The sequence below is a fragment of the Zea mays genome, chromosome 7, assembly GCF_902167145.1.
Source record: "Zea mays cultivar B73 chromosome 7, Zm-B73-REFERENCE-NAM-5.0, whole genome shotgun sequence".
Lineage (NCBI taxonomy): Eukaryota > Viridiplantae > Streptophyta > Magnoliopsida > Poales > Poaceae > Zea > Zea mays.
The window spans coordinates 165,327,327-165,348,853 of record NC_050102.1 but is presented as its reverse complement, the minus strand read 5'-3'; the positions used below and the strand labels follow the sequence as shown (position 1 = coordinate 165,348,853).

General features: G+C 51.5%; 1 protein-coding gene across 1 annotated transcript; it reads left to right on the top strand.

The window, feature by feature from the left end:
- The first annotated feature begins 421 nt into the window (after nucleotides 1-421).
- LOC100281536 (CSLF3 - cellulose synthase-like family F) lies at nucleotides 422-3,683 on the top strand. The gene is made up of 3 exons (NM_001154454.2): nucleotides 422-772; nucleotides 1,132-1,876; nucleotides 2,036-3,683. The coding sequence occupies exons 1-3, from the start codon at nucleotides 525-527 to the stop codon at nucleotides 3,614-3,616; spliced, it is 2,574 nt and encodes an 857-aa protein (NP_001147926.1). The 5' UTR covers nucleotides 422-524; the 3' UTR covers nucleotides 3,617-3,683.
- Nucleotides 3,684-21,527: the final 17,844 nt, after the last annotated feature.

Sequence of the window (21,527 nt, the reverse complement as noted above, 5' to 3'; positions counted from 1 at the left end):
CCTGGCCTGACACAGGTGCAAATGGCTAACAGTGCTAGCTCCAGCCTCGCTCGCTCTACTTGCCGTACGTAGTGCACCGCACCACCGCCACGACGTGCGTTCCCGTGAATTCCGTCCGTTGCGTTGCGGTCAGCTAGCCCGCAGCAGCACATGGACGGGGCTCTGTGTTCACCCGTTCACTGCTCACGGTCCACGTTTTCTGCATGAGCTTGAATAGCTTGTAGTTTAGTCTGTACACACTAGGCACCGCCAGATCCATTGACTGTACAATATGACATGTCTGAATTGCTGCACTTCTAGGCAGAGTTGCGAACATCCGGTCCTCTGCCAGGCACCTCGCACCCATGTACGTGCTTCGGCCTGCCCGTCCTGCTCCTGCCTCCTCCTATATAAGTCGCTGCTCCAGGCTTCCACCCGTCGTGTGCCACTGCACACTGGCTAGAGTGTCAGTGCCCCCCCACCCCACCTACCTCTGGTCTTGCCAAAGGAAGGAAAAGGTAGTAGCTAGCTAGGACCTGCAAGGCATGGCTTCGCCGGCACCGGCGGGCGATGCCGTGTATGCGGCCAATGGCGGCCTCACTGACCCGCTTCTAGTGAGCGCGAACGGCCATGGTGCCGCCGCGAGGAAGGCTGGCCACGGCGCCAGGGGCAGGTACTGGGTGGCCTCCGACAAGGCCGAGAGGCGCGCTGCCAAGGAGTCCGGCGGTGAGGACGGCCGCGCGCTGCTGTTCCGGAAGTATAAGGTCAAAGGCGCCCTCCTGCACCCCTACAGGTAAAAAGCCAGCTCAGCGGCTAGACTGAATGTGCAACGCACCAACAGGAATATAATCACTGTTTGTTTACAGTTCACCATGTAAACAGGCTGTACATTTTTTTTTTTGCTTTGGAAACGCGCGTTTCCTAGTAGTAGTTGCTTGTTAGACTTCGCCTGCATAACCGTTGACCTGAGCCTCCACCGATGAGATGGCTCACCGTCTTCCATTTTCCAAGCACTGGATTGCCAAAGAAATGAAAAGATCTTGCACAAAGATTGCTTGATATTTCCTATTTTTGGTCACATACTCACTCGCACGAGAGCACAGCTCGCGTTTCTTTGGCTCGAGACCTGACAGCATGTGTTTCATGTTACAGGTTGCTGATCATCATCCGATTAGTCGCTGTCCTCGCCTTCTTCGCGTGGCGCATCAGGCACAACAAATCCGACATCATGTGGTTCTGGACAATGTCCATCGTCGGCGACGTCTGGTTCGGCTTCTCGTGGCTCCTCAACCAGCTCCCAAAGTTCAACCCTGTGAAGACCATCCCAGATCTCGCCGCCCTCCAGCGGCACTTTGGCTACCCTGACGGCGGCGCCTCTAGGCTCCCCGGTATCGATGTTTTCGTCACCACTGCCGACCCCATTGATGAGCCCATACTCTACACCATGAACTGTGTCCTCTCCATCCTGTCTGTCGATTACCCAGTCGATCGGCTAGCCTGCTATCTCTCAGATGATAGTGGGGCGCTGGTTCTCTATGAGGCACTGGCCGAGGTCGGAAAGTTTGCGCCTCTATGGGTTCCGTTCTGCCGCAAGTACTCCATTGAGCCAAGGGCACCAGAAAGCTATTTTGAGCATGTGGCACCGCCGCAGGCTGGAAGGGTGACGCAGGAGTTCTTGAATGATTATAGGAGGGTGCAGATGGAGTACGATGAGTTCAAGGCGCGCTTGGACAACCTCCCTGATGCCATACGCAAGAGATCCGATGTTTACAATAGCGTGAGAGATGCAGGAGGAGCTCAAAAGGCAACTTGGATGGCAAATGGGACGCAGTGGCCCGGCACATGGATTGATCCAGCAGAGAACCATAGGAAAGGACACCATGCTCCAATTGCCAAGGTACTAAAGTTAAGATTAGTTGTTCAAATTCAGAAAACGAGACACTCATGCAATCCACTTACTTCTTGCAGAACTTTAGTTCGGGAATATTTCATCTTTGCATAATGCCGCTTGTTACAGCGATGTCGCCACTGATGGTTTGAATCCTACTGTTAACAGGTTGTGCTGAACCATCCAAGCCGTGGACAACACCCTATTACTGAAAGCAATCCCAGCATTGCCACCACTGATGAGCGCCTCCCAATGCTTGTTTACGTCTCTCGTGAGAAGAACCCAGGTTATGACCACAACAAGAAGGCAGGTGCCCTGAATGCACAGCTGCGGGCCTCTGCTCTCCTCTCTAATGCCCAACTCATCATCAACTTCGACTGCGACCACTACATCAACAACTCTCAAGCCCTAAGCTCGGCTGTGTGCTTCATGCTGGATCAACGGGACGGTGATAACACCGCATTTGTTCAGTTCCCACAGCGCTTCGACAATGTTGACCCCACGGACCGCTATGGTAACCACAATCGTGTCTTCTTTGATGGGACCATGCTTGCCCTTAATGGTTTGCAAGGGCCCTCATACCTCGGTACTGGTTGCATGTTCCGTCGCTTAGCACTCTATGGTATTGACCCACCCCACTGTAGAGCAGAAAACATCACGGCCGAAGCTAGCAGGTTTGGCAACTCCACAATCTTCCTAGATTCAGTGTCAAAAGCCCTGAAAAATGACAGGACAATCACACCGCCACCAATTGATGACACATTCCTTGCTGAGCTAGAGAGGGTTGTGACATGTTCTTATGACAAAGGTACTGACTGGGGCAAGGGTGTAGGGTACATCTATGACATAGCCACTGAAGATATAGTAACAGGATTCCGCATCCACGGGCAGGGGTGGCGCTCTATGTATTGCACAATGGAGCACGATGCGTTCTGTGGCGTTGCACCAATCAACCTAACTGAACGCCTCCATCAAATTGTGCGCTGGTCTGGTGGGTCTTTAGAGATGTTCTTCTCCCACAACAATCCATTCATCGGTGGTCGCCGGATTCAACCCCTTCAGCGTGTCTCCTACCTCAACATGACAGTCTACCCAGTCACATCAGTCTTCATCCTAATCTATGCTCTAAGCCCGGTGATGTGGCTTATCCCCGATGAAGTATACATCCAGAGACCATTCACTAGGTATGTCGTGTACCTTCTTGTAATCATCGTGATGATTCACATGATTGGCTGGCTTGAGATAAAGTGGGCGGGGGTCACATGGCTGGACTATTGGCGCAATGAGCAGTTCTTTATGATCGGCTCAACAAGTGCATATCCAATGGCAGTGCTGCACATGGCAGTGAACCTCCTCACAAAGAAGGGCATACACTTCAGGGTCACTTCCAAGCAAACAGCCGCGGACGACAATGACAAGTTCGCCGACCTTTATGATTTTCGATGGGTGCCAATGCTCATCCCAACAATGGCAGTTCTGATCTGCAATGTTGGTGCCATTGGTGTAGCCCTGGGCAAAACTGTGGTATACATTGGAACATGGACAGCGGCGAAGAAGATGCATGCAGCACTGGGTCTGCTGTTCAACATATGGATCATGTTTCTCCTCTACCCATTTGCACTAGCGATCATGGGGCGGTGGGCGAAGAGGCCAATCATCCTTGTAGTTCTGCTGCCGGTTGTCTTTGCACTTGTCGCGCTGTTGTATGTAGGTATCCATATCCTACTTGCTGGTCTGATTCCATTCTAGGTAGTATAGAAAACATTGTAATTTCTTGTGTAGTTACCAAGGAACCAATTATGTTTTTTTTAGCAAATAATCATTGTATTCTTACATCGTAATAATACAGAATAATCCTAACTAAATTTAGACCATTTGGTATTTGGCCCCCATTTCAGATGTGCAACATTGACTACAGGGTAAAAGTACAGTTTCGCTATTGATGTTAGGTTTTAATTCTCTTACCAAAAATGACTTCTGATACCACTAGAAATGCATAATATCTTAATGGTTCCAATTCATCCCTACTATTGTCCATTTGTCCTAGTATTCAGATTTTAACTAAGGACTTTTATTCACAGCCTACCTAAAATAGCCCTGTATATCCCCCGTGTGCCAAGGATGCATGGCCGCCATGGCGCACAGATTTCTAAGCCCATATAACAAAGGAGAGTGTACATACGGATAAAGCACCAGATAGCACGTATCAAGAATGGCTACCTATCAAACTAGACATTGATCTCGAAATTAAAGAACAAGAAACTACTTCAAGGGGGGAGACGACTGGCTCGCACAGGCATTTGATCGGACACTTGAAGGTTACAGCACCGAACAAAGGACCTCGCTCAAACCAAACTGTCAGCACACTACTACTATCGACTCCTCAAACTACTGCAATAGCATCGGACGACAAGGAAGAAGCTGGCTCGGGGTGTGCATGTGCGCATCCTCTATCGTAATTCTAGTACTGAGTGGGCTGTGTAAGTTTGTCCGAATGAGCTGTGTAAGCTGGTAGTTGGGCTGGGCCGTAGAAGAGTATAAAGTAAACAGTGGACAAGTTGTAAGGGTATCCAAAAACCAGAATATGCAATACGAACCTGTCTTCTTCGTGCATCTACTTCTTCTCCACGTCTTCTCCCACCGAGCACCTTCTTCTCCTGATCTCCCAAGCTAGGTGCTAACATCTGGTATCAGATTCAGTCTCCTGGACCCGCTTGCTGCTATGCCGCGGTGACCCCGATCTTCCGTGATGGAGCATCAAGACGTCGCCATCCGCAAGCTGCTCGACGAAATGCGACTCATGGAGGTGCGCGGACACTGCGATGGTGTCAAGCGCCGCCGGGACGAGCGCTGTGAAGAACCCTGTGACGAGACATCCATCTTCAACGAGGGTCCCATCTTCGACGAGGAGCCCTGTGCTGACGTGACGTCCATCTTCGACGAGGGTCCCATCTTCGACGAGGAGTCCTCTTTCCTCCGTGCCTGCTGCGTAGCCTGTCCCGCCCAGGTCCCGTTCCTCCCTACGACTGCGGCAGGGAGAGATATGGGCATCGACAGCGCGCGAAGGGTCGAGATCCGCACGCGCGTGACCGTGGCGTGCGAGGACTGGGTGGTGGACCACGGCGTGGATGCCACGACGGTGGCCGACATGGCGCACCTCGCACACGACTACTTCACGCTTCCACCCGAGGACAAGCCTCCGCTCGGCCCTTACATCGACACGGCTCTGTCTCCAGTTTCATTTATCCTGCAGTTGGTTGAGACTGAGGAGGATGAGGTTTTCCACACCTCGCCCAGCACGTGTTCGACGATGGTCCCCAACTGCGACGTCACCAGCAGCATGCTCACCATGGTCGAGGCCACCTGGAGCGACAACGAGTACGCGCCCGCGGATCTGCAGTCCTCCTGCTACTCCTCCGCGTCCAAAGCCAACTCCAAGCTCAATAGCCTAGACGAGGTCGACCGGGAGCTGCTCAAGACCTTCATTCCGCTCACCGAGCAGAAGCGCCTCTCCAACGTCATCATCGACGCCGTCATCGACTCCACCTCCCTCACCGCTGAGCGCCGTGCCGAGCGCGCCCTGGAGGCGCGGCTCCACCTCTCCGACCTCAACCAGGCCCACTTCAACACCACACTGTGGCACGCTGTGAAGTCGATCTGCTGCTTCTCCAAGTCAATGCTGAGATCGATGCAGTTGTGGGGTCTGGGCGTCGCGGCCACCGTCGTGCACCCGGGCATCCCGCTCCGGCACACTGGCGACGCCGATTTCGTCTTCGAGTCCTACATGGCGATGCAGAGGTTCGTGAACTTCCACCGCCGCGACTTCAACTTTCTGGACGAGCGGGAGTTCAACGCTGCATCCGCCTTCGTCGCGGCCTCCAGTATCAGCATCCCCGAGGAAGCACAACTGCGTCTCTACAACTTCTACAAGTTTGTCACCGAGCCGTCCGCGTTCAAGCTCAAGGAGCTAGTTCCTATCTGGAATGCAGACGAAGGAATTGATTCAGTATGTGATCTTAATGCTGCTGAGGTTCTTGCAGAAACAAATACAGTTCTGAATGCTAAGCACATTGAAGGGCACTGGACACTCCAATATGATGTTGTTTGTGATGGAGAAGACGTGGCAGCATGGCTCATCCAACATCATATTGACCTTCAGATTAAGGACATGGTTCTCAACACCTTAACCAACAGGTGCTTGAGGAATTGCTTCAGTCTCATACAGAGTTCTTGCTTGCATCCATTTAGTTGTGGTTGGGATGCAGTGCTGCACCGGCAACCATGGCCGCCACCCATGCAGTTGGTGATACCTGCTAACGGCGTTCAAGTCAGACCTCTACCGTGGCCATCTTTTTACTGGCGTGCAGCTTTGGTATTATGGATTAAATCTCTGGTCGCGGCCGGCTCCATCGTGCCAAAGCTTCCTTGGTGGGCATTTGATCCATGCAACTTGTGCAAAGTTGTTGGCAGTTGCAATATGAGTAAACATGTAGCTGGGAATATTCAGAGCCAATGTTACATGAGTGGAGTGGCGTATCAGACTATGTGGCTGCTAGTATTCTTTCAGTACTCCCTCCGGTTTCCTATTAGTTGTCGTTTAGGACAACGACACGGTCTCCAAAATATAACTTTGACCAATGTTTTTTGTTAAAATACAAATGAACTCTTAATACATTTATACTTTTATAAAAGTACTTTTTATGATAAATTGGCGCATATAAATATTAGGTTCCAAAACTAAATAACAAAATAGTTATTTGTAGTCAAAATTTTATATGTTTGACTCGAACCTTATCCAAAACGACAACTAATAGGAAACCGGAGGGAGTATATCTCAACTTGGCGCTGGTTTCCAACTACACTCCAAAATGAGTTGAGGATCATCAACTGGGCCTGGGAAAATGATTGTGTTTTCAACTGGTCTGCATTCCGAATTCACGGTGCTGTTCATAGCAGTCCAGACAACGCCACTGATGTGAGACCGAAGTGGCATGGAGCCGTTCAATTGTTCCTAGAAAAGTTTGGTGATGGAATCTTTGCTGACAGTAATGAGTCATCCTCATTCCTCATTATATGCCAGGACGTTGTAGACCCTTTCCAGCTCAGACGAGCAGAGGCTTTACAGAGAATGGGAATTGAAGCGCTTTGTCCAGTTCAAGAAGCAGCTTGGCTGGAAACAATTGGTCTTGGCACCTTTGAGAGGAATATCTGTATTAACTTCCCAACTGGAGCGGGCAAAACTCTAGCTTACGTGTTACTCCCTCCGTCTCACAAAGGAAGTCGTTTGACTTTCTTGAGGCCAACTTTGATCAGTTTATCTTATTTAAAATATTTGTGAAAATATAGAAAACTTTAGTTTATTGTTAAAGTAAATGGTATGATAAACTAAACCGTAATTGTCGGGGACCATAATTAGGGATACTGATAGTCGCCTAGAGGGGGGGTGAATAGGGCGAAACTGAAATTTACAAATATAAACACAACTACAAGCCGGGTTAGCGTTAGAAATATAAATGAGTCCGCGAGAGAGGGCGCAAAACAAATCGCAAGCGAATAATGAAGTGTGTGACACGAGGATTTGTTTAACCGAGGTTCGGTTCTTTCAAACCTACTCCCCGTTGAGGAGGCCACAAAGGCCGGGTCTCTTTCAACCCTTCCCTCTCTCAATCGGTCCCTCGGACCGAGTGAGCTTCTCTTCTCAAATCACTTGGGAATCAAACTTCCCGCAAGGGCCACCACACAATTGGTGCCTCTTGCCTCAATTACAAGTGAGTGTTTGATCACAAGAAAGAATCAAGAAAGAAAAGAAGCGATCCAAGCGCAAGAGCTCAAATGAACACTACAAATCACTCTCTCTAGTCACTTAATGCTTTGTGTGGAATTGGGAGAGGATTTGATCTCTTTTGGTGTGTTTTGCAATGAATGCTAGCTCTTGTATAGTGGTTGGAAGCTGGAAAATTTGGATGCAATGAATGGTGGGGTGGTTGGGGTATTTATAGCCCCAACCACCAAACTTGACCGTTGGTGGAGGCTGCTGTTCGATGGCGCACCGGACAGTCCGGTGCACACCGGACATGTCCGGTGCCCCCGCCACGTCATCACTGCCGTTGGATTCTGACCGTTGGAGCTTCTGACTTGTGGGCCCGCCTGGGTGTCCGGTGCACACCGGACAGGTACTGTTGGCTGTCCGGTGTGCCAGCATGGGCGATTCTGACTCCTGCGCGCGCTGTGCGCGCATTAAATGCCGCAGCAGGTAGCCGTTGGCGCGAAGTAGCCGTTGCTCTGGAGTCGCACCGGACAGTCCGGTGCACACCGGACAGTCCGGTGAATTATAGTGGACGAGCCGTTGGCTTTTCCCGAAGCTGGCGAGTTCCTGAGGCCGACCTCCCTTGGCGCACCGGACACTGTCCGGTGTACACCGGACAGTCCGGTGAATTATAGCCGAGTGCCTCTGGAAATTCCCGAAGGTGGCGAGTTCGCGATGGAGTCCTCTGGTGCACCGGACATGTCCGGTGGTGCACCGGACACTGTCCGGTGGCACACCGGACAGTCCGGTGCGCCAAACCAGAGGTGCCTTCGGTTGCCCCTTTGCTCCTTTGTTGAATCCAAAACTTGGTCTTTTTATTGGCTGAGTGTGAACCTTTTACACCTGTATAATCTATACACTTGGGCAAACTAGTTAGTCCAAAGATTTGTGTTGGGCAATTTAACCACCAAAATTATATAGGAACTAGGTGTAAGCCTAATTCCCTTTCAATCTCCCCCTTTTTGGTGATTGATGCCAACACAAACCAAAGCAAATATAGAAGTGCATAATTGAACTAGTTTGCATAATGTAAGTGTAAAGGTTGCTTGGAATTGAGCCAATATAAATACTTACAAGATATGCATGGATTGTTTCTTTCATTTTTAACATTTTGGACCACTTTTGCACCACATGTTTTGTTTTTGCAAATTCTTTTGTAAATCTATTTCAGAGGTCTTTTGCAAATAGTCAAAGGTAAATGAATAAGAGTTTGCAAAGCATTTTCAAGATTTGAAATTTTCTCCCCCTGTTTCAAATGCTTTTCCTTTGACTTAACAAAACTCCCCCTAAATTGAGATCCACCTCTTAGTGTTCAAGAGGGTTTTGATATATCATTTTTGAAATACTACTTTCTCCCCTTCTTGAACATAAAAGAATACCAATTGAAAATACTCTTTGAAAAACTAAGTTTTTGAAATTGGTGGTGGTGCGGTCCTTTTGCTTTGGGCTCATACTTTCTCCCCCTTTGGCATGAATCGCCAAAAACGGAATCATTAGAGCCCATCGAGTGCTATCTTCCCCTTTGGTCATAAATAAATGAGTTAAGATTATACCAAAGACGAAGTCCGGTCCTTTTGCTTTGGGCTCTTACTCTCTCCCCCAAAGACAAGGTCCTTTTCTTGGAGCGATGGCGAAGGATGAGTTACGGAGTGGAAGCCTTTGTCTTCGCCGAAGACTCTAATTTCCTTTCAATACACCTATGACTTGGTTTGAGATACACTTGAAAAACACATTAGTCATAGCATATGAAAGAGATATGATCAAAGGTATATAAATGAGCTATGTGTGCAAGTTTAGCAAAAGAAATTTCTAGAATCAAGAATATTGAGCTCATGCCTAAGTTTGGTAAAAGATTGTTCATCAAGTGGCTTGGTAAAGATATCGGCTAATTGATCTTTAGTATTAATGTAAGAAATCTCGATATCTCCCTTTTGTTGGTGATCCCTAAGAAAATGATACCGAATGGCTATGTGCTTAGTGCGGCTATGCTCGACGGGATTGTCGGCCATTTTGATTGCACTCTCATTATCACATAGCAAAGGGACTTTGGTTAATTTGTAACCGTAGTCCCGCAGGGTTTGCCTCATCCAAAGCAATTGCGCGCAACAATGACCTGCGGCAATGTACTCGGCTTCGGCGGTGGAAAGAGCGACCGAATTTTGCTTCTTTGAAGCCCATGACACCAAGGATCTTCCCAAGAACTGGCAAGTCCCCGATGTGCTCTTCCTATTAATCTTACACCCCGCCCAATCGGCATCCGAATAACCAATCAAATCAAAAGTGGATCCCCGAGGGTACCAAAGCCCAAACTTAGGTGTATAAGCCAAATATCTCAAGATTCGTTTTACGGCCGTAAGGTGAGATTCCTTAGGGTCGGATTGGAATCTTGCACACATGCAAACGGAAAGCATAATGTCCGCTCGAGATGCACATAAATAAAGCAATGAACCAATCATCGACCGGTATACCTTTTGATCCACGGACTTACCTCCCGTGTCGAGGTCGAGATGCCCATTTGTTCCCATGGGAGTCTTGATGGGCTTGGCATCCTTCATCCCAAACTTGCTTAGGATGTCTTGAGTGTACTTCGTTTGGCTGATGAAGGTGCCCTCTTGGAGTTGCTTTACTTGAAATCCTAGAAAATACTTCAACTCCCCCATCATAGACATCTCGAATTTCTTTGTCATGATCCTACTAAATTCTTCACATGTAGATTCGTTAGTAGACCCAAATATAATATCATCAACATAAATTTGGCATACAAACAAATCATTGTCAAGAGTTTTAGTGAATAAAGTAGGATCGGCCTTGCCGACTTTGAAGCCATTAGTGATAAGGAAATCTCTTAGGCATTCATACCATGCTCTTGGGGCTTGCTTGAGCCCATAAAGCGCCTTAGAGAGCCTATAGACATGGTTAGGATACTCACTGTCTTCAAAGCCGGGAGGTTGCTCAACGTAGACCTCTTCCTTGATTGGTCCATTGAGGAAGGCACTTTTCACGTCCATTTGATAAAGCTTAAAGCCATGGTAAGTAGCATAGGCCAATAATATGCGAATTGACTCAAGCCTAGCTACGGGTGCATAGGTTTCACCGAAATCCAAACCTTCGACTTGGGAGTATCCCTTGGCCACAAGTCGTGCTTTGTTCCTTGTCACCACACCATGCTCATCTTGCTTGTTGCGGAAGACCCATTTGGTTCCTACGACATTTTGGTTAGGACGTGGAACCAAATGCCATACCTCATTCCTTGTGAAGTTGTTGAGCTCCTCTTGCATCGCCATCACCCAATCCGAATCTTGAAGTGCTTCCTCCACCCTGTGTGGCTCAATAGAGGAAACAAAAGAGTAATGCTCACAAAAATGTGCAACCCGAGATCGAGTAGTTACCCCCTTATGAATGTCGCCGAGGATGGTGTCGACGGGGTGATCTCGTTGGATTGCTTGGTGGACTCTTGGGTGTGGCGGCCTTGGTTCTTCCTCATCCTCCTTTTCTTGATTATTTGCATCTCCCCCTTGATCATTGCCATCATCTTGAGGTGGCTCATCTTCTTGATTTTGCCCTTCATCAACTTGAGTCTCATCCTCATTTTGAGTTGGTGGAGATGCTTGCGTGGTGGAGGATGGTTGATCTTGTGCACTTGAAGACTCTTCGGATTCCTTAGGACACACATCCCCAATGGACATGTTCCTTAGCGCTATGCATGGAGCCTCTTCATTACCTATCTCATCAAGATCAACTTGCTCTACTTGAGAGCCGTTAGTTTCATCAAACACAACGTCACACGAGACTTCAACTAGTCCAGTGGACTTGTTAAAGACCCTATATGCCCTTGTGTTTGAGTCATAACCAAGCAAAAAGCCTTCTACAGTTTTAGGAGCAAATTTAGATTTTCTACCTCTTTTAACAAGAATAAAGCATTTGCTACCAAAAACTCTAAAGTATGAAATGTTGGGCTTTTTACCGGTTAGGAGTTCATATGATGTCTTCTTGAGGATTCGGTGAAGATATAACCGGTTGATGGCGTAGCAGGCAGTGTTGACGGCTTCGGCCCAAAACCGGTCCGGTGTCTTGTACTCATCAAGCATGGTTCTTGCCATGTCCAATAGAGTTCGATTCTTCCTCTCCACTACACCATTTTGTTGAGGTGTGTAGGGAGAAGAGAACTCATGCTTGATGCCCTTCTCCTCAAGGAAGCCTTCGATTTGAGAGTTCTTGAACTCCGTCCCGTTGTCGCTTCTTATTTTCTTGATCCTTAAGCCGAACTCATTTTGAGCTCGTCTCAAGAATCCCTTTAAGGTCTCTTGGGTTTGAGATTTTTCCTGTAAAAAGAATACCCAAGTGAAGCGAGAATAATCATCCACTATTACAAGACAATACTTACTCCCGCCGATGCTTATGTAAGCAATCGGGCCGAATAGATCCATGTGGAGTAGCTCAAGCGGCCTGTCGGTCGTCATGATGTTCTTGTGTGGATGATGGGCTCCAACTTGCTTTCCCGCCTGGCATGCGCTACAAACCCTGTCTTTCTCAAAATGAACATTTGTTAATCCTAAAATGTGTTCTCCCTTTAGAAGCTTATGAAGATTCTTCATCCCAACATGAGCTAGTCGGCGATGCCAGAGCCAACCCATGTTAGTCTTAGCAATTAAGCATGTGTCGAGTTCAGCTCTATCAAAATCTACTAAGTATAGCTGACCCTCTAACACACCCTTAAATGCTATTGAATCATCACTTCTTCTAAAGACAGTGACACCTACATCAGTAAAAAGACAGTTGTAGCCCATTTGACATAATTGGGAAACAGAAAGCAAGTTGTAGTCTAATGAATCAACAAGAAAAACATTGGAAATAGAATGGTCAGGAGATATAGCAATTTTACCAAGACCTTTGACCAAACCTTGATTTCCATCCCCGAATGTGATAGCTCGTTGGGGATCTTGGTTTTTCTCGTAGGAGGAGAACATTCTTTTCTCCCCGGTCATGTGGTTTGTGCACCCGCTGTCGAGTATCCAACTTGAGCCCCCGGATGCATAAACCTACAAAACAAATTTAGTTCTTGACTTTAGGTACCCAAACTGTTTTGGGTCCTTTGGCATTAGAAACAAGAACTTTGGGTACCCAAACACAAGTCTTTGACCCCTTGTGTTTGCCCCCAACAATCTTGGCAACGACCTTGCCGGATTTGTTAGTAAGCACATAAGAAGCATCAAAAGTTTTAAATGAAATAGCATGATCATTTGATGCATTAGAAATTTTCTTTCTAGGCAACTTGGCACGGGTTGGTTGCCTAGAGCTAGATGTCTCACCCTTATACATAAAAGCATGATTAGGGCCAGAGTGAGACTTCCTAGAATGAATTTTCTTAATTTTGCTCTCAGGATAACCGGCAGGGTATAAAATGTAACCCTCGTTATCCTGAGGCATGGGAGCCTTGCCCTTAACAAAATTTGACAATCTTTTAGGAGGGGCACTAAATTTGACATTGTCTCCCCTTTGGTAGCCAATGCCATCCTTAATGCCAGGGCGTCTCCCATTATAAAGCATGCTACGAGCAAATTTAAATTTCTCATTCTCTAGGTTGTGCTCGGCAATTTTAGCATCTAGTTTTGCTATATGATCATTTTGTTGTTTAATTAAAGTCATATGATCATGAATAGCATCAACATCAACATTTCTACATCTAGTACAAATAGATACATGCTCAACAATAGATGTAGAGGGTTTGCAAGATTTTAATTCTACAACCTTAGCATGTAACATATCATTCTTAGTTCTAAGGTCGGAAATAATAGAATTGCAAACATCAAAATCTTTAGCCTTAGCAATCAAATTTTCATTCTCTAATCTAAGGCTAGCAAGAGAAATGTTTAATTCTTCAATCCTAGCAAGCAAATTATCATTATTATCTCTAGGATTGTGAATTGAAACATTACAAACATGAGAATCAACCTTAGTATTTAAACTAGCATTTTCATTCCTAAGGTTGTCAATCATCTCACGGCAAGTGCTTAGCTCACTAGATAATTTTTCACATTTTTCTACTTCTAGAGCATAAGCCTTTTTGACCTTAACATGTTTCTTGTTTTCTTTAATTAGACAATCCTCTTGGGAGTCCAAAAGGTCATCCTTTTCATGAATAGCACTAACCAATTCATTTAATTTTTCCTTTTGAGCTATGTTAAGGTTGGCAAAAAGGGAACGCAAATTATCCTCCTCATCACTAGCATTATCATCACTAGAAGATTCATATTTAGTGGAGGAGTTGGATTTAACCTTCTTTCGTTTACCGTCCTTTGCCATGAGGCACTTGTGGCCGACGTTGGGGAAGAGGAGTCCCTTGGTGACGGCGATGTTGGCGGCGTCCTCGTCGTCGGAGGAGTCGCTTGAGCTTTCGTCGGAATCCCACTCCCGACAAATATGGGCATCGCCGCCCTTCTTCTTGTAGTACCTCTTCTTTTCCTTTCTTCTCCCCTTCTTGTCGTCGCCTCGGTCACTGTCACTAGATATGGGACATTTAGCAATAAAATGACCGGGCTTACCACACTTGTAGCAAACCTTCTTGGAGCGGGACTTGTAGTCCTTCCCCTTCCTTTGCTTGAGGATTTGGCGGAAGCTCTTGATGACGAGCGCCATTTCCTCATTGTCGAGCTTGGAGGCGTCTATTGGTTGTCGACTTGGTGTAGACTCCTCCTTCTTCTCCTCCGTTGCCTTGAATGCAACGGGTTGAGCTTCGGATGTGGTGGCATCATCAAACTCGTTGATCTTCCTCGAGCCTTCGATCATGCACTCAAAACTAACAAAATTCCCGATAACTTCCTCGGGGGTCATTTTAGTATATCTAGGATTACCACGAATTAATTGAACTTGAGTAGGGTTAAGGAAAATAAGAGATCTTAGAATAACCTTAACCACCTCGTGGTCATCCCACTTTACGCTCCCGAGGTTGCGCACTTGGTTCACCAAGGTCTTGAGCCGATTGTACATGTGTTGTGGCTCCTCCCCTTTGCGAAGCCGGAACCGACCAAGCTCCCCCTCAATCGTTTCCCGCTTGGTGATCTTGGTGAGCTCATCACCTTCGTGCGCGGTCTTGAGTAAATCCCAAATCTCCTTTGCGTTCTTCAACCCTTGAACTTTGTTATACTCCTCTCTACTCAAAGAGGCTAGGAGTATTGTTGTTGCTTGAGAGTTGAAGTGCTCGATTTGGGCCACCTCATCCTCATCATAGCCCTCACCCCCTACGGACGGTACCTGCGCACCAAACTCAACAACATCCCATATACTTTTGTGGAGCGAGGTTAGATGAAATCGCATTAAATCGCTCCACCTTGCATAATCTTCACCATCAAAAGTTGGTGGTTTGCCTAATGGGACGAAAAGTAAAGGTGTATGTTTGGAAATGCGAGGGTAATGTAGGGGGATCTTACTATACTTCTTGCGCTCTTGGCGCTTAGAAGTGACGGATGCCGCGTCGGAGCCGGACGTAGATGTCGATGAAGTGTCGGTCTCGTAATAGACGACTTTCCTCATCCTCTTGTGTTTGTCCCCACTCCGACGTGGCTTGTGGGAAGAAGATTTCTCCCTCCTCTCCTTGTGATGATGAGAAGAAGACTTCTTCTCCTTCCCTTTGTTGGAGGAGCTCTTCTTCTTCTCCTTCCTTTTGATGCGGGACTCTTCCGATGAAGTGCTCCCGTGGCTTGTAGTGGGCTTTTCGCCGGTCTCCATCTCCTTCTTGGCGTGATCTCCCGACATCACTTCGAGCGGTTAGGCTCTAATGAAGCACCGGGCTCTGATACCAATTGATAGTCGCCTAGAGGGGGGGTGAATAGGGCGAAACTGAAATTTACAAATATAAACACAACTACAAGCCGGGTTAGCGTTAGAAATATAAATGAGTCCGCGAGAGAGGGCGCAAAACAAATCGCAAGCGAATAATGAAGTGTGTGACACGAGGATTTGTTTTACCGAGGTTCGGTTCTTTCAAACCTACTCCCCGTTGAGGAGGCCACAAAGGTCGGGTCTCTTTCAACCCTTCCCTCTCTCAATCGGTCCCTCGGACCGAGTGAGCTTCTCTTCTCAAATCACTTGGGAATCAAACTTCCCGCAAGGGCCACCACACAATTGGTGCCTCTTGCCTCAATTACAAGTGAGTGTTTGATCACAAGAAAGAATCAAGAAAGAAAAGAAGCGATCCAAGCGCAAGAGCTCAAATGAACACTACAAATCACTCTCTCTAGTCACTTAATGCTTTGTGTGGAATTGGGAGAGGATTTGATCTCTTTTGGTGTGTTTTGCAATGAATGCTAGCTCTTGTATAGTGGTTGGAAGCTGGAAAACTTGGATGCAATGAATGGTGGGGTGGTTGGGGTATTTATAGCCCCAACCACCAAACTTGACCGTTGGTGGAGGCTGCTGTTCGATGGCGCACCGGACAGTCCGGTGCACACCGGACATGTCCGGTGCCCCCGCCACGTCATCACTGCCGTTGGATTCTGACCGTTGGAGCTTCTGACTTGTGGGCCCGCCTGGGTGTCCGGTGCACACCGGACAGGTACTGTTGGCTGTCCGGTGTGCCAGCATGGGCGATTCTGACTCCTGCGCGCGCTGTGCGCGCATTAAATGCCGCAACAGGTAGCCGTTGGCGCGAAGTAGCCGTTGCTCTGGAGTCGCACCGGACAGTCCGGTGCACACCGGACAGTCCGGTGAATTATAGTGGACGAGCCGTTGGCTTTTCCCGAAGCTGGCGAGTTCCTGAGGCCGACCTCCCTTGGCGCACCGGACACTGTCCGGTGTACACCGGACAGTCCGGTGAATTATAGCCGAGTGCCTCTGGAAATTCCCGAAGGTGGCGAGTTCGCGATGGAGTCCTCTGGTGCACCGGACATGTCCGGTGGTGCACCGGACACTGTCCGGTGGCACACCGGACAGTCCGGTGCGCCAAACCAGAGGTGCCTTCGGTTGCCCCTTTGCTCCTTTGTTGAATCCAAAACTTGGTCTTTTTATTGGCTGAGTGTGAACCTTTTACACCTGTATAATCTATACACTTGGGCAAACTAGTTAGTCCAAAGATTTGTGTTGGGCAATTTAACCACCAAAATTATATAGGAACTAGGTGTAAGCCTAATTCCCTTTCAGATACCCTCAAGGCTCCTAATTCTCAGCTGGTAACCCTCATCAGCACAAAGCTGCAAAGGCCTGATGGGTGCGATTAAGTCAGGGATCGGTCCATTCGAGGGACTCGATCACGCCTCGCCCGAGCCTAGCCTCGGGCAAGGGCAGCCGACCCCGGAGGATCTCCGTCTCGCCCGAGGCCCCCCTCCAGCGACGAACATACTTCCGGCTTGCCCGAGGCCCTGTCTTCGCCAAGAAGCAACTCTGACCAAATCGCCGCGCCGACCGACCAAATCGCAGGAGCATTTAATGCAAAGGTGGCCTGACACCTTTATCCTGACGCGCGCCCTTCAGTCAACAGAGCCGAAGTGACCGCAGTCACTTCGCCGCTCCACTGACCGACCTGACAGAAGGACAGCGCCGCCTGCGCCGCACCGACTGCAGTGCCACTTGACAGAGTGAGGCTGACAGGCAGTCAGGCCCGACCTCAGGCACCATAGGAAGCTCCGCTCCGCCCGACCCAGGGCTCGGACTTGGGCTAAGCCCCGGAAGACGGCGAACTCCGCTCCGCCCGACCCAGGGCTCGGACTTGGGCTAAGCCTCGGAAGACGGCGAACTCCGCTCCGCCCGACCCAGGGCTCGGACTTGGGCTAAGCCCCGGAAGACGGCGAACTCCGCTCCGCCCGACCCAGGGCTCGGACTTGGGCTCAGCCCCCGAAGACGGTGAACTCCGCTCCGCCTGACCCAGGGCTCGGACTTGGGCTCAGCCCCAGAAGACGACGAACTCCGCTCCGCCCGACCCAGGGCTCGGACTTGGGCTCAGCCCCAGAAGACGACGAACTCCGCTTCGCTCGACCCCAGGGCTCGAACTCAGCCCTGTCTTCAGCCGACGGTCTCCGCCTCGCCCGACCCAGGGGCTCGGACTCGACCACGGTCATGGAAGACAGGCTCGACCTCGACCTCAGAGGAGCCTCCACATCGCCCAACCTAGGGCGCGGACCGACCACGTCGACAGGAGGCGCCATCATTACCCTACCCCAAGCTGGCTCAGGCTACGGGGAACAAGACCGGCGTCCCATCTGGCTCGCTCCGCCAGATAGGCAATGATGGTGCCCCGCACGCTCCGTGACGACGGCGGCTCTCCGCCCCCTTACGAAAGCAAGAGGACGTCAGCAAGGACTCGACAACCCCGACAGTTGTCCTTCCGCCAGGCTCCAGCGCTCCTCCGACGGCCACGACACCACACGAACCGGGTGCCAAAACCTCTTCGGCTGCCACGACGGCATGTACTCAGGGCGCTAGCTCTCCTCCGCTAGACACATAGCACTCTGCTACACCCCCCCATTGTACACCTGGATCCTCTCCTTACGCCTATAAAAGGGAGGACCAGGGCCCTCTTACAGAGGGTTGGCCGCGCGGGGACGAGGACGAGACAGGCGCTCGCTTGAAGCCGCTCGCTCCCTCTCCCGCGTGGACGCTTGTAATCCCCTACTGCAAGCGCACCCGACCTGGGCGCGGGACGAACACGAAGGCCGCGGGATATCTACCTCTCTCACGCCTGTCTCCGGCCACCTTTCTCCCCCCTTCGCACTCGGCCTCACGCCGACCCATCTGGGCTGGGGCACGCGGCGACACTTCACTCGTCGGCCCAGGGACCCCCCAGTCTCGAAACCCCGACAGTTGGCGCGCCAGATAGGGGCCTGCTGCGTGTTGACGAACAGCTTCCCGTCAAGCTCCAGATGAGCAGTCTCCAGCAACCTCTCCGGCCCGGGACGGTGCTCCGTTTCGGGAGTCTTGAGTTCATGTCCTTCGACGGCAGCTATGACATGATACTCCTTCCACCGCCGTGCGACGGCGACAATGGCGGCCGACAGCCCGCCCGCCGGCGGCGGAATCGACGACGTCTTCCCCGCGTGGTGGAAGAACAACATTCGAGCTCACCCCGTCCTCTCCCCCGCCGACGGAGGAAGAGGCGGGGCAACCAAGGCCAAGCAGGAGGCAGCGCCCCGTCGGCTGTCAAGTGAGTCGACGGCGCCAGCGCCCCAACGGGGGGCGCGTCGGGCATCGACCTCGCGTTTGAGACGAAGACGAGCGCCGTCTCCCCGCAACACGTCGATTCCGAGCAAACGGACGACGCCAGCACGCTCGCGAAAGGCTTGCTGGATGTCACCCTCGTACCTGAGACGACGGAGCAGTCAGTCCCCGACGCGACTTCATCACCGCCCGTCGACCAAGAGGTACCGACCGATTCCCATCTCATGCCCCTTGGATTCAGCCTCGACCCACCAAGCGGCTTCGCTTTGGCGGACGCTCTCGTAGAGGCGAGTCCAAACCCTCTGGAGTTTCGTGTGCGGTCACCCTGGGACCGGCTGACGGACGTCTCGACCTACGGGCCCTCGGGGTCCGAGGAAGATGACGAGCCCGATGTCTGTTGGGATTTCTCCGGACTTGGAAACCCCAGTGCCATGCGGGACTTCATGACCGCATGCGACTACTGCATTTTCGACTGTTCCGGCGGTAGCCGCAGCCTCGGCGACGAGGACTGCGGCCCAAGCCGCGAATGTTTCCACGTCGATCTAGGGGGTCCCTCTGAAGGCAACCATCTCGGTATGCCGGAGAACGGTGATCTCCCTAGGCCTGTGCCTCGCGTTGACATCCTACGGGAGCTAGCTGTGGTCCCCGTTCAGGCGGGGGGTCATGACCCGCAGCTCGAGCAGATCCGCGGGGTGCAGGCCAGGCTTGACGAGGGAACAGGAGCACTTGAGCCGATCCGCCGGGACGTCGGGCAGGAATGGGCGGGCCAACCTCTGGCCGGAGAAATGCGTCATCTACCCCAGGGCTTCCAGCACCGCATCGCCGACGATGCCAGGATGGGGCCGCCACCCGCTTCCAGTGGGGTCGACCAGAACCTGGCTGCAGCAGCAATGCTTCTCCGTGCGATGCCAGAGCCATCAACCACCGAGGGGCGGCGAATCCAGGGAGAGCTCAAGAATCTCCTGGAGGGCGCCGCGGTCCGGCGGGCCGAGAGCTCCGCCTCCTAAAGGCAGGGGCACCCCTCGGAACATCGCGCCGCGACTTCCCGATTCATGCGGGAAGCCTCGGTCCACACCGGGCGCACGTGCAACACAGCGCCTGCGGCCCCGGGACGCCTCGGCAACGAGCACCATCACCGCGACCGTCGGGCCCACCTCGACGAGAGGGTGCGCCGAGGCTACCACCCCAAGCGTGGAGGACGCTACGACAGCGGGGAGGATCGGAGTCCCTCGCCCGAACCACCCGGTCCGTAGGCCTTCAGCCGGGCCATACGACGGGCGCCGTTCCCGACCCGGTTCCGACCCCCGGCTACTATCACAAAGTACTCGGGGGAGACGAGACCGGAGTTGTGGCTCGCGGACTACCGGCTGGCCTGCCAACTGGGTGGAACGGACGATGACAACCTCATCATCCGCAACCTCCCCCTGTTCCTCTCCGACACCGCTCGTGCCTGGTTGGAGCACCTGCCTCCGGGGCAGATCTCCAACTGGGACGACCTGGTCCAAGCCTTCACCGGTAATTTCCAGGGCACGTACGTGTGCCCTGGGAATTCCTGGAACCTCCGAAGCTGCCGACAGCAGCCGGGAGAGTCTCTCCGGGACTACATCCGGCGATTCTCGAAGCAGCGCACCGAGCTGCCCAACATCACCGATTCAGATGTCATCGACGCGTTCCTCGCCGGCACCACCTGCCGCGACCTGGTGAGCAAGCTGGGTCGCAAGACCCCCACCAGGGCGAGCGAGCTGATGGACATCGCCACCAAGTTCGCCTCTGGCCAGGAGGCGGTCGAGGCTATCTTCCGGAAGGACAAGCAGCCCCAGGGCCGCCCACCGGAAGATGCCCCCGAGGCGTCAACTCAGCGCGGCGCCAAGAAGAGGGCAAGAAGAAGTCGCAAGCGAAACGCGATGCCGCCGACGCGGACCTTGTCGCCGCCGCCGAGTACAAGAACCCTCGGAAACCCCCGGAGGTGCCAACCTCTTCGACAAGATGCTCAAGAAGCCGTGTCCCTATCACCAGGGGCCCGTCAAGCACACCCTTGAGGAGTGCGCCATGCTTCGGCGCCACTTCCACAGGGCCGGGCCACCCGCGGAGGGCGGCAGGGCTCGCGACGACGACAAGAAGGAAGATCACCAGGCAGGAGAGTTCCCCGAGGTCCACGACTGCTTCATGATCTACGGTGGGCAAGCGGCGAACGCCTCGGCTCGACACCGCAAGCAAGAGCGTCGGGAGGTCTGTTCGGTGAAGGTGGCGGCGCCAGTCTACCTAGACTGTTCCGACAAGCCCATCACCTTCGACCAAGCCGACCACCCCGACCACGTGCCGAGCCTGGGGAAATACCCGCTCGTTGTCGACCCCGTCATCGGCGACGTCAGGCTCACCAAGGTCCTCATGGACGGAGGAAGCAGCCTCAACATCATCTACGCCGAGACCCTCGGGCTCCTGCGTGTCGATCTGTCCTCGGTCCGGGCAGGCGCTGCGCCTTTCCACGGGATCATCCCCGGGAAGCGCGTCCAACCCCTCGGACAACTCGACCTTCCCGTCTGCTTCGGAACGCCCTCCAACTTCCGAAGGGAGACCCTCACGTTCGAGGTGGTCGGATTCCGAGGAACCTACCACGCGGTACTGGGGAGGCCATGCTACGCGAAGTTCATGGCCGTCCCCAACTACACCTACCTCAAGCTCAAGATGCCGGGCCCCAACGGGGTCATC